A 12,806-nucleotide genomic window follows, 5' to 3' on the forward strand; every position below is an offset into this window, starting at 1 on the left:
GCTCTGTCTTGGTGAGTGGCTCCTTCCCACCCACCTCCATCACAACCATCAGCCAGCTACACTATGTTTTCAGGGTATAGGTGGTGCCTGGTATCTTCTGGGCACTAGATAATTTTGTCTTCAGGGAATGACAGCACTGACCCTTGGGGTGGGTTTGTAGAGACGGTTTCCAGAGAGAAGATGTCAGACTCTGAGTCTTTGTGTGTTGGGTATTGGTTTTCTTTTGCAGGAAGCTGTATTATTCATCTCTTAGCCTCCTTTCCACCCCAACCCCAGGGCCTTGCACAGTGCTGTGCATGTGTGCTCAGCGAAGGGCAGCTGCTATTTTTATTATTATCCACTGGAAGAGAGGTATGGTCGGGAGGCCCTCTCAGCATCTCCCCTGTCTCTGGGCCCCACAGATCTGTACCATCTGCAGGGAGCTGGCCTGTCTCACATGCCAGGCAGTAGGACAGAGGGCCAGGACAGGAATGATAGTGGCTGCTCTTGGATCCTATAGGTGGGTATCTCTTCTCCTGAGTCAGTTCTGAGTCAGCAGGACAATGAGAATACACACTTGCACAGCAGTTGTAACTCTTACAACAGCCTTATGAGGAGGGGCCTACAGTTGTACTTACCTAGCAGGTGGGTCCACACAGCTAGGCAGTGATTTGGGAATTTTCCAGCGATCTTTCTATTATTGATTTCTAGTATAGTTCCATTGTAGTCAGAGAATATTCTCTGTAGAATTTTAATCCTTTGAAATTTATTGAGACTTGTTTTGTGGCTCAGTGTATGGTCCGTCCTGGTAGCTGTTCCATGTACACTTGCATAGAATGTGCTTTTGGTGGGTACAGTGTTCTATAAATGGCAATTAGGGCCAGTAGGTTGATAGTGTTATTTGTCTTCTGTATCCTTACTGATTTTCTGTCTATTTGTTCTAGCAATTATTGAGAGAGGCATGTTGAAATTTCCACCTGTAATTGTGGAGAAATAGTATCTGTTTTCCTTTTCAGTTGTTTCAGTTTTTGCTTCATAATTAGATGAATAAGTGTTTAGGATTGTTATGTCCTCTTGATTAATTGATCCCTCTGTCATTATATAATGTCCCTGTTTATTCCCGGTAACAGTCCTTGTTCTGAAGCTGCCTTTAACATTAACAGAGCCATGCTTTCTTATGCTTAGTGTATCTTTTTCCCATCCTGTCACTTCCAACTTACCTATATATTATGTTTAAAATTAGTTTCTTTTAGGAAGCATATACTCAGGCCTTGGAGCAGGGGTTGGTAAGCCTCTTTATCAGGCCAGAGAGTACACACTGAGGCTTTGCTGGCCATGCAGCTCTATTGCAACTACTCAGCTCTGATTGTAGTGCAGAGGTGGCCATACACAATACACAAATGAGCGAGTGTGGCTGTGTGCCAATAAGTATTTATGGACACTGGCACTGCAAGTTGAATATCATATGTCATGAAATATTCTTCTTCTTTTGCTTTCTTTTAAATCATTTAAAAATGTGAGAACTATTCTCAGGCTGTCTACTAAAACAGATGGCAAACCAGATTTGGCCTGTGGGCCATAGCTTGCCAAGCCCTGATTGAGACCTTTATTGTAATTATTGATGTGGTCAGGTTTAAATGTGTCAGCTTGCTGTTTGTCTTCTCTGTGTCTCATCTCTTCTTTATTCCCACTCCCTTCTTTTGGATTGATTGAGATTTTTAAAAATTCTGTTTGATGCACACTCTTTACTTAATAATATATTTCTTTTATTTTTCTTAGTAGTTGCTCTGGGTTTACCATATGTACCTTTAATTATTACAGAGTACTTCAAGTAGCATTATGCCACATCACATAAGATATAAGACCCTTCCAACAGCATACTTCCCCAACTCCCATCCTTTGAGCTACTGCTGTCATATTTTTACTTCTACTTTCTTACAAACCCCACAGTACATTAGGTTTGTGTGTGTGTGTGTGTTTAGTTCAATAGTAAATGTCTTTTATTATTTTTTAAAATGTTTATTTTATTGATTTTAGAGGGAGAGGAAGGGAGAGAGAAACAGTAACATCGATTCATTCCTGTGTGTGCCCTGACCAGGGATTAAACTGGCAATTTCTGTGCTTTGGGATGATGCTCCAACCAACTGAGCTGTCCAGCCAGGGCTGAATGTTTTTTAGATAAGTTTCCAAAGTGAGGAATATATCTTTTATATTTACCCACACATCTACCATTTCTGGTGCTCTTTATATACATCCAGATTTCCGTCTAGTATTTTCTTTTTACCTGAAAAACTTCCTTTAACATTTTTTGAACTGCAGGTCTGCTAGCACTTAGTTCTCCAAGCTTTTGTTTGTATGAAAAATTCATTAGTATGTTTTCTTCGAAGGATTTTTTTTTCTGAATATGTAACTTTAGGTTGGCAGGCTATTTTTTTCTTTCAGCACATTGTTACATTGTCTTGTGGCTTGCAGACTTCTTGACAAGAAGTCTCCTGCCACTCTCTTTTTTTAAGTGAAACTGAGAGAGAAATAGACAGGGACAGACAGACAGGAAGGGAGAGATGAGAGACATCAATTCTTCTTTGCGGCTCCTTAGTTGTTCACTTACTGCTTTCACCTATGTGCCTTGACAGGCGGCTCCAGCAGAGCCAGTGACCCCCTTGCTCAAGCTAGTGACTGTGGAACCCCGCGCTCAAGCTGGATGAGCCTGTGTTCAAGCCAACAACCTTGGGGTTTCGAACCTGATCCTCAGTGTCCCAGGCCAATGCTCTATCCACCACCTGGTCAGGCTCCTGTCACTCTTTTTCTTTTCTTTTTTATTAAGTAAGAGGCGGGGAGGCAGGGAGGCAGAGAGATGGACTACTGCAAGCGCCCCGACCAGGATCTACTGGCAAGCCCCTTACAGGGCGATGCTCTGCCCAACTGGGGCAGCTGCTCCATTGCTCAGCAACCAAGCTATTTTAGCACCTGAAGTGAGGCCATGAAGCCATCCTCAGTGCCTGAGGCCAACTTGCTCAAACCATTCGAGCCATGGCTGTGGGAGGGGAAGAGAAAGAGAGAGAGAGAGAAGAGGGAAGGGGAGGAGTGGAAAAACAGATGGTCACTTCTCCTGTGTGCCCTGACTGGGAATCGAACCTGGGACATCCATACCAGTGGTCGGCAAACTCATTAGTCAACAGAGCCAAATATCACCAGTACGATTGAAATTTCTTTTGAGAGCCAAATTTTTTAAACTTAAACTATATAGGTAGGTACATTCCTTATCAAGGTAGCGCCTGCACATGGTATTTTGTGGAAGAGCCACACTCAAGGGGCCAAAGAGCCGCATGTGGCTCACGAGCCGGAGTTTGCCAATAAAGGCGCTAGGCCAACGCTCTGCCACTGTCCTGTCACTCTTTATCTTTGATTTTCTATGTGTGATATATTTCCCCACTTCTGGCTGCTTATTAGATTTTCTCTTTATCACTCGTTTTCAGGGATCGATAATAATGTGCCTTGATGTATTTTGTATGTCTCTTTATGCTACTTGGTTTTATTGAGCTTCTTGGATCTGCTCATTTATAGTTTTTATCAAATTTGAGAAATTTTTGGTCATTACTTCTTCAAATATATATTTTCCTGTTATCCCCTTTCTCTCCTTTCTGGCACTACAGCCACATATGTAAGACCACTTGATATTCCTCAGACCACTCACACTCTGTGCTCATTTTTTTTTCCTTTCTGTGCTTCATTTTAGATAGATAATTTTGCTTTCTTTTAATTCCCTGTTCTTTTCTGCTGCTGTGTCTAATTTGTGTAATCCCTACCAGTGAAAGTTTTTTCTTAGGTGTTGTATATTTCATTCCTAGAAGTTCCATTCACTTCTGCTTTATATCTTACATTTCTCTCTGCATTATATTTATGTTTTTCTTTGTGTCCTTGAGCATTCTGAACACATATTTATAATAGTTGTTTAATGTCTTTGTCATCTCTGTGTCAATTTTGGGTCTGTTTCAATTGAGTGATTTTAATCTTGGTTAGTCTTGGTTATAGTTTCCTGTGCTTTTGTATATCTGCTAATCTTTCTTTTTTTATTGGATGATATAAATTGTGAATTTTACATTATTTACATTCCTTCCCAGGCCTGTTTTTAAGTTCTTTTAGGGAAGGTCCAGTGTAGCCTTTATTCTATGGCTAAGCTAACGCTATTTCTAATGTTTTATCCTTTTGGGTCTCTACTGAATGTCTAGTGAATCCAATGAGGTTTTTTGTGTGTGTGTGCAAGTGGGAGAGAAGGAGAGAGACAGAAAGGAAGGGAGAGAAATGAGAAGCATCAACTCATAGTTGTGGCACCTTAGTTGTTCATTGATTGCTTCTCATATGTGCCTTGACCAGGGGGCTCCAGCTAAGCCAGTGACCCTTTGCTCAAGCCAGTGACCTTGGGCTTTAAGCCAGCAGCCTTTGGGCTCAAGCCAGTGACCATGAGATCATGTCAATGTTCCCACTCTCATGCTGGCGACCTCAGGGTTTCAAACCTGAGACCTCAGCATCCCGGGTTGATGCTCTATCCACTGTGCCACCACAAGTCAGGCTCCAGTGAAATCTTTCTACTTTGGCTAGAGGGAGCCCAAGATTCCCAGCCCCGGGAATTGTTTGTTCTCTCTTTAAAAGTTGTTCTTGTCTGGCTGGCTGCTGGAATTTCACCCTGTGCATACACAAGTTGATATTCAGCCAAAGAGTCAAGGGAACCCCGTACAGACTTGTGGAACCCTCTCTGTGCAGCTCTCCCCCTTGGGTACTCTGTGCCACAAATCCCAGACACCTTGGCCTTCCTGATTTCTGATCTCCCTCTCCACAGCTCAGCAAGACTGCCAGCCTGGGTTTTCCTCCCTCCTGGCACTGCAGTTTGTAAATTAAATCCAGCTGGCAGCCTCAGCAATGACAGGCTCACTTTGTTTTGTTCCCTCAGGGATCACAGTCCCGTGATGCCTTTTACTCTGTGTATATGGATAAGTTCCTATATTCTGTCTATAGTCTCCTCACTTTTCTTTGTGGGAGGATATTTCCAGACCACCTTATTCTCTTATACCTAGAAATGGAAGTCTCTAGAAGCAATATTTAAACCCAGAGCATCTAGCTCCAGAATCTATGCTCCAATCTCGCCACTAGTGAGTAGTCACTGAGCCTGCCAGGTCACTGAGGGCCACCAGTGGAGCTGTTGGCCGTGGGCAGGGTGGCTCCAACCTGTAGCTCACCCCTTCCACCCTCAGGTGGGCCTTCACCTTGATCATCATCTCCTCCTACACGGCCAACCTGGCCGCCTTCCTCACCGTGCAGCGCATGGAGGTGCCTGTGGAGTCAGCTGATGACCTGGCCGACCAGACCAACATCGAGTATGGCACCATCCACGCTGGCTCCACTATGACCTTCTTCCAGGTAGGCCCCTCAAAGCTGCCTGGCCTTGGCATCAGGATCCCTGTCATGCATAACAGCTCAGGGTGGGGCTGGCAGGGCCTTCTGGGTCAGGGGAACTGATGGTCAGGAAGGTCAGGAAGGCTGGGGAGCAGAAGACACTCCTACTTTCATGAGGAGTCTGCTGTCTGGCTGGGGAAGCGGAACTTTCACCCCGCGAATGGCAGGGTGGGAGGCAGATGTAGGATCTAATGTCACATAGGTGCTGGACAAGCCAAATGGGGTCCAGGAAGCTGCCAAGGTCAGGCATGGCAAAACGAACCAGCAGAGAAGAGCAGAAGGCCCTTCAAGGTTAAGGGAGCTTGTTTATATGCATTTTGGGGTGGTGGGAGGAAATAAGGAGGAAAGCGAACCTGGGGAGGTTTGGGTGAGAAACCACAGAGGCCTTGAGTGCCAGGATAGGGCTGAGATTGGCACCTGTAAGGCTGGATGTGGGAACAGTTGAGGGATGATGCATTTAAAAGTTGAAAGTTCCTTCTGGGACAATTGGGGGTAGATGAGTGGTCTGGAGAGGAGGCTGGAGTTGGGCAGCAGCCACTGGCTGAAGGGGTAAGCAGGAGGAGATGATTAGGGTGAGTTCCCAGATGGGAGACCATTGGAATAGGGTTGAGGTTGCCGAGACCCAGAGTGGGGCCTGTGGGGTACCTAGGGAGAGGGCAGTCTGCACCTCAGATCGAAGAGGGAGAAGAGTGCGCAGGAGCGTGGACATCAGGTGGTAGGGCAGGGGGAATCATTCCCACAGGACCTGTAGGAAGTAAGCTGTCCTATTCAGCATGGACTCAGGTCTTCCCGAGTATATTTTGGAAGCTAATTTCTCTGGTATATTTGGGGGTTGAACATCTGCTCCCAGGTTCTTTGAGTAAGGTCTGGGAGTATTGGGAAGATAGGACTGGTGTCAGGCTGAGCCAGGCACAGCAATGGAAGAGAGAAGACAGGTTGAAAAATAGACCGTGGCCCCTTCTCCCTAAGCTGTAGGTCCTTGGAGTCCTCACTGGGCTGGGAGTGTGGGATGGCGTGGACCTGGCCTTGTACAGTCTGTCCATCTGGTTCCTCCTCTGTCTGCCTCTGGTCTCCTCGCTTCCTCTTGGGTTGAGGGAGACTTGCTAGAGGAGACAGGGTACAGGGGAAGGGCTGGGAATGGAAAACCCCTCATCTCTTCCCCTTGTGCCACTCTGCCCAGAATTCGCGGTATCAGACATACCAGCGGATGTGGAACTACATGCAGTCAAAGCAGCCCAGCGTGTTTGTCAAGAGCACGGAGGAGGGCATTGCCCGCGTCCTCAACTCCCGCTATGCCTTCCTGCTCGAGTCCACCATGAACGAGTACCACCGGCGCCTCAACTGCAACCTCACCCAGATCGGGGGCCTCCTCGACACCAAGGGCTACGGCATCGGCATGCCACTGGGTATGGTGGTGGCAGGGCTGGGGACTTGGCAAGCAGGCCAGGGACAGGCTGGGTATGTTGTGGGTGGGCTCCTGACTGTGTGGCCTTGGGCAGGTGATGTCACCTTCCAGAGCCTCTGTACCCTCAACCTACAAACATAGGCCTAGGAGCAATCAGTCCCAGCCCTCAGGGCAGCTGGGGGAGTGCCGTGAGACTGTACAGGGACCGCAGGCCATGAGGCTGTGCGCCTTACAGTTGCTCCAGGTCCAGGCTGGGATAGCACGGGGGGAGCTTCTGGGTCCCTCTCCTGACCTATTCTAGGGGCACAGACAGCAAACTGACAGTGAACACAGCTTTATAATGTGATGTCAGGTGGTGACAGCTGCTCTGAAGGGGAAGATTGACAGGGAGTGCAGCGCTTGGGGTCATTTTAAATAAAGTCAGTCAGAGAAGACCCCTGAGGACGCACCATGTGAGCAGAGCCCTGAGTGAGTCGAGCGAAAGAACATTGTAGGCAGAGGCAAAGGTCCGAGGGTGGTGCTGCTCCTGGAGGATTCAAGGAGCAGCCAGGAGGCCTGTGTGGCTGGAGCTGAGGGACATGGCGGGCCATGGGCAGGTGGCTGGGCCATTGGCTGCGGGAACGTGTAGGCCAGGAAGGAACTTTGTCCTCCCAGCACCTGGGAAGCCATTGGGGGGGTTTAAGCATGAGAGAAGAGTGATATCTGATTCTGTTTTTGAAATTGTCCCTCTGGCTGCTGTGTGGAGAGGGATCTAGGTGGGAGGTGGGGGAGGCTGCAGGGAGGGGACTGTGACAGATGTGACATGGGGTGTAGTGGGGCTTGGCCCAGTGTGGTTGCAGGGGAGCAGTGATCAGATTCAGGGGTGCACAGGGCAGACCTTGGGGATATGGTGGAGACAGGAGGGGCTGGGGTGAGGGAGCATTTAGGGCTCAGAGTACAGGGCTTTGGAGCCCCGATGGCCGGTCCACCCCCTCATGTGCCCGGCCCAGGCTCCCCGTTCCGGGATGAGATCACACTGGCCATCCTGCAGCTTCAGGAGAACAATCGGCTGGAGATCCTGAAGCGCAAGTGGTGGGAGGGGGGCCGGTGCCCCAAGGAGGAGGACCACCGAGCTAAAGGTCAGCCACCCTGCATGCTGTGCCCTCCCGAAGATCCCTCATGCTCCTGTGCCCACACAGCCCGACCCCTGGCTCTCCCTGACTCCCAGGTCTGGGTATGGAGAACATCGGTGGCATTTTTGTCGTGCTCATCTGTGGCCTCATCATCGCTGTCTTTGTGGCAGTCATGGAGTTCATATGGTCCACGCGGAGGACAGCAGAGTCCGAAGAGGTGAGGAGGTTGGCAAAGGGTATGGGGGGAGCAGTGGAACCCCAGAGGTGGAGGGGCACGGAGACTGGCCCTGGGGGCCTTAGGGAAGGAAAGCAGGTGGCGAGGAGGGGCTTCCAGCCAGGTCGGTGAGGGTGTCTGAGAGACTCCAGGGGTAGAGGAGGGCGAGAAGAAGAGAGAGAAGACAGGGTGGGGGGAATCCATGGGCATGAGGTGGACAGAGGAGGAAGGGACACAGGTGGAGGCAAGGATGCCAGGGAACAGAGTGAGGGGCACAGAGAAAGATGGGAGAGGCAGAGGTGCTAAAGTAAGAAGAAATAGGAAGAGAGAGGTGATGATAATGCAGCTGAATGGAACGAGAAGAAACAAACTTGCTCACTAGTCTCATGCTATGTTCAGGGCTGCTGGTGCCACCCAGCTGTACTGCTCCATTGCGAGACCCATTTGTTTCCTGCACTCCTAGATGGTTTTGACCTTCCCCTCTCTGCCAGCTTCCAGCCCCTCCTCCCACTCCTCACTTTTGGCTGATGACCTTGCTTCTACTCCCCTGAGAAAAGCAGGAGTCAGGAGAGCATGCAGAGTCCCACATCCAGCCGCCTCTGGCTTTCTCTACTCACCCTGTAGTCAACTCACATGAAGGACCATGCTCCTAACTAAGGCACCTCCATCTTGCCCTGTCTCCTCCCCTCTCACCTTCCCAGGACATCATCAGTGTCCTCTCTTTACTAGATCAGAGCTGGCAGCATACAAATGTGCTCTCATTTCTGTCTTTTTTTTTTTTTTTTTTTTTTGTATTTTTGTATTTTTCTGAAGTGAGAAGTGGGGAGGCAAAGAGACAGACTCCCGCATGCGCCCAACCCGGATCCACCGGGCAAGCCCACTAGGGGGCGATGCTCTGCCCATCTGGGGTGTTGTTCAATTGCAGCCGGAGCCATTCTAACACCTGACGCAGAGGCCATGGAGCCATCCTCAGCGCCCAGGCCAACTTTGCTGCAATGGAGCCTTGGCTGTGGGAGGGGAAGAGAGAGACAGAGAGGAAGGAGAGGAGAAAGGGTGGAGAAGCAGATGGGTGCTTCTCTTGTGTATCCTGGCTGGGAATCTAATCCGAGACTTTTACATGCCAGGCCAACATTATACCACTGAATCAGCCAGCCAGGGCTCTCTCATCTTCAGAATCCCTCTCTCAACCCTGCTTCCCCTCCCAGCCACCACCCCATCACTCCCCTCCTTTGACAATCTTGAAATACTTGTGTCCGTGCTGTCCCCAGTTACTCTCCTCCCATTCACTCTTGGATACACCCCAATCCAGCTTCTCTTACCACCTGTCCACTGAAGCCACTCTTTGTCACCAGCAAGCTTCACGTCTGAAAACCAGTGCCCAAGTCTCAGGCCTTATCATACATAAGGTAGCAACCGGCTTCAGCCCAGCACATCTTCCTGTCCTCAAAAGCTACTCTTCCCCATGCCTACATTTTCCTTCTACCACCCTGTCTCAAAATGTCCCTGTGGGTTTTTAATTTATGGAGGTGACTGAGTGGTGACACAGAGAAGCCAATGCCATTGAAAGAACATTTTTTATGACTTAACATTTCCCAAGAGGAGGGGGCCTGCCACACCACAGAGGGCCATGTGGGAGAGCACTGGATTTGTGCAGGAGCAAGAGCATGGGGGAGGCCTAGGCTAGAGCCTTTATTGGGGTTTCCACAGGAAGGACAAGGCAAGGCAGGGGAAACAGCTTAGGGACTGGTGTGGATCATGTCAGCAGGCTCTGGGCTAGAGGACTGGTCTCTACTTGTCTGGTATCTGGTCCCAGGTGATTGAGGGCAGCTTGGTGTGTGTGAGGTAGATGAAGGGGGTGGATGGGGCTCGAACTTGGGATTGGTTGGTTTGCATGTGGATGGTGGGCCTTTAGCCCTTTGCTATCTGTAAGAATTGACATCCTCTGGGAGGGGCATTCTTTCCCTGGTCAGCAAGATTTTAAAGATGTCAAAACATCCTAAGATACAGAAAATAAAGAACATGATTATTATACTCATTCACATGGCAGCTGGCAGGAGGCCTCAGTCCCTTGCAGAGGGACTTCTCCACAGGCTGACTGTCTACGCCATGGCAGCTGACTTCCCTGAGCAAGTGATCCAAGAGAGAGTGAACATGCAGAAGCTGGCATGTCAGCTGACCTGGCATGTTCTGTTGGTCATACAGCAACCCTGATATAAAGGCAGAGGGGCTTACACAAAGGTGGGAACACTGGGAGATGGAATTTGGGGGGCTTCCTCCCATGGCCCCCAAATATGTATCTCACAGGGACCTCTCCCTGAACCCAGGGTTTATAAATGCAGCTCAATATTCAACATTGCACGGATGTCTAAGAGGCAGCACACATAATGCAGGTATCCAGCATAGGGTTTCTGCCTACCCACCAGGCAACCCCATCATTCTGGTTGCTCAGGCCAAAATATGTGGCGTTACCCTTCACTCCTTCTCTTCACACCCTCTGATTTCTTGGCAAATCCTGATGGCTCCACCTTCAAAATACGATACTCAGAATCCAACCCCTTATCACCTTTTCAGGGCCCTCAGTGCCTCCCTGTTCTTGCCCTTGTCCTCCCTATCTATTCTCAACATAGTTCCAGAGTGGTCCTGTAAGAACACAGCATCCCCCACTTCACTCTCCACTGGCTTCCATGTGATCAGAATAAAAGCCACATCCTTCCAGTGTAGCCTGGCCTCACAGGAGCTGGCCCCATTGCTCCTCTGGACTCATCTACCACACCCCCACCCCCACCCCCAGCACACCCCATTCTCATGGTTCCTGAACACACCACACCATTCTGGCTGAGCTGTCTGCCTGCTCTCCAGCCAGGCTCCACGGGGCACGGGCAGCCCTGCCTTTCACTCTCCCTTGAAGGTCCTCTTCTCAGTGAGATTTCCCTGTCCCTTGTTGAAATTCAGCATCACTCCCCACCCACACACCCAACCTCTCTGAAGAGCACTCATCACCAGCTCACATACTACCTGCACTTGCCTGTGTGTTTTATTTTTTGCCTTCGCACATGGGAACATAACCCCCACAAGGGCAGGGACTGCTGCCTGTTTGCTTCTCTGCTGTATCCTCAGGGCCCAGAACAGTGCGTGACACACAGTAGGTGCTCAACAAATACGCGTAGCAATAATGGCTGCATGAATCAGAGGCCGGAGATGGAAAGCAGGTGGGAGGGGAAGGACTAGAGACAGTCAGAATTTAGAGTGAAAAGATGAGGAGAGAGGAGGCGAAGTGCAGATAAGAATGGAAACGGGAGCGAGAAGTGGAGAGACAGGAGCTGAGGCGGAGAGGTGAGCCAGGAAACCCAGGGGAGGAGATAAAGGAACCGAGAGGGAAGAGAGGCGAAAGGGCATGGGTAGGGAGAGGGTGGGGGAGAAAGATGACGGGTGTGGGGTGGGGAGAGCAGGAGGGTCTGGAGGGGGGCAGGAGGGGCAGGAGGGAAGGGGATGAGGAGAAAAGCTGGGGGCAGCGGGGAGGGGAGACCCACGCAGAGTGCGCGGGCTGGTGACCCCCGCTCGCTACCCGCAGGTTTCCGTGTGCCAGGAGATGCTGCAGGAGCTGCGGCACGCGGTGTCCTGTCGCAAGACGTCGCGTTCCCGCCGGCGCCGGCGCCCGGGGGCCCCAAGCCGGGCCCTGTTGTCGCTGCGCGCCGTCCGTGAGATGCGCCTCAGCAATGGCAAGCTCTACTCGGCCGGCGCAGGGGGGGACGCGGGCGGCGCGCACGGGGGCCCCCAGCGCCTCCTGGACGACCCGGGGCCGCCTGGCGGGGCCCGGCCCCTGGCTTCCACCCCTTGCACCCACGTGCGCGTCTGCCAGGAATGCCGGCGCATCCAGGCACTGCGGGCTTCCGGGGCCGGCGCGCCCCCGCGTGGCCTGGGCGCCCCCGCCGAGGCCACGAGTCCGCCCCGGCCGCGACCCGGCCCTGCCGGTCCCCGCGAGCTGGCTGAGCACGAGTGACTACGGGTCGGGCCGGCCAGGCGCCCGAACTGGCCGCAGGGACGAGGCCTGCCACAGGACTTGAGCCTCGGCTGGCCGCACGCCACGATTTTGCCTTGGGTTTCCGGTGAAGTCCGAGGCCCGGCTTCAGAGCCTGCCTGCGCCCCCTAGTGGGCTTGCCAGAGGGTGTCGCGGACCCGGCACTCGGCCCCACCACTGCGGACTGGAAGAGCGCAGGAACTGAGGACTCCGGGGATCTGGGACTACGGAGCTATTCCCAGAAGCAGGAAGCAGTCCGCCGGGAGAACCCCATCCTGGGCCTGCTCAGGCTCCCAAGACTTGACACAGCTCCCCATTTCTAAAGGAGGGCCTCTGGGCAGATGAGTGTCCCCTTGGTGCGCCCCTCGCCTCTTTTCTCTCTCTTTTTTTGGGGGAGAAACTTTGGAATTTCTATGAGACCCCCCCCCCCAGGGAGGGGGCCAGATGGACCCTCATCCCTCCCCTTGCCACACCTCAGTCCCGTTGGAATAAAAAAAGAACAAAACTCCCAAACTTGGGATACCCCGATCTCATTTCCTGAGGGTGTGAGGGCATTAAAGGCTTGGACCCCCCAAAGAGTCTGCTGAGAACCACAGACTGGATGGTCACTTTTGCCCTCTCCCCCCT

The 12,806-nt window shown here is 51.3% G+C and overlaps 1 protein-coding gene across 5 annotated transcripts in view; it reads left to right on the forward strand.

Annotated features, from left to right (window-relative positions):
• Positions 1 to 12,695, forward strand: part of GRIK5 (glutamate ionotropic receptor kainate type subunit 5) — a 68,711-nt gene extending 56,016 nt beyond the window's left edge. For all 5 annotated transcript variants that reach the window (XM_066373632.1, XM_066373629.1, XM_066373628.1 and 2 more), the window contains 5 exons: positions 5,229 to 5,394; positions 6,611 to 6,836; positions 7,825 to 7,953; positions 8,043 to 8,164; positions 11,733 to 12,695. In XM_066373632.1, coding sequence (XP_066229729.1) covers positions 5,229 to 5,394; positions 6,611 to 6,836; positions 7,825 to 7,953; positions 8,043 to 8,164; positions 11,733 to 12,161 — 1,072 coding nt within the window. In that variant the 3' untranslated portion in view covers positions 12,162 to 12,695. The remainder of the gene's footprint in view (positions 1 to 5,228; positions 5,395 to 6,610; positions 6,837 to 7,824; positions 7,954 to 8,042; positions 8,165 to 11,732) is intronic.
• The last annotated feature ends 111 nt before the right edge of the window (positions 12,696 to 12,806 follow it).

Source organism: Saccopteryx leptura, chromosome 3, assembly GCF_036850995.1.
Source record: "Saccopteryx leptura isolate mSacLep1 chromosome 3, mSacLep1_pri_phased_curated, whole genome shotgun sequence".
Lineage (NCBI taxonomy): Eukaryota > Metazoa > Chordata > Mammalia > Chiroptera > Emballonuridae > Saccopteryx > Saccopteryx leptura.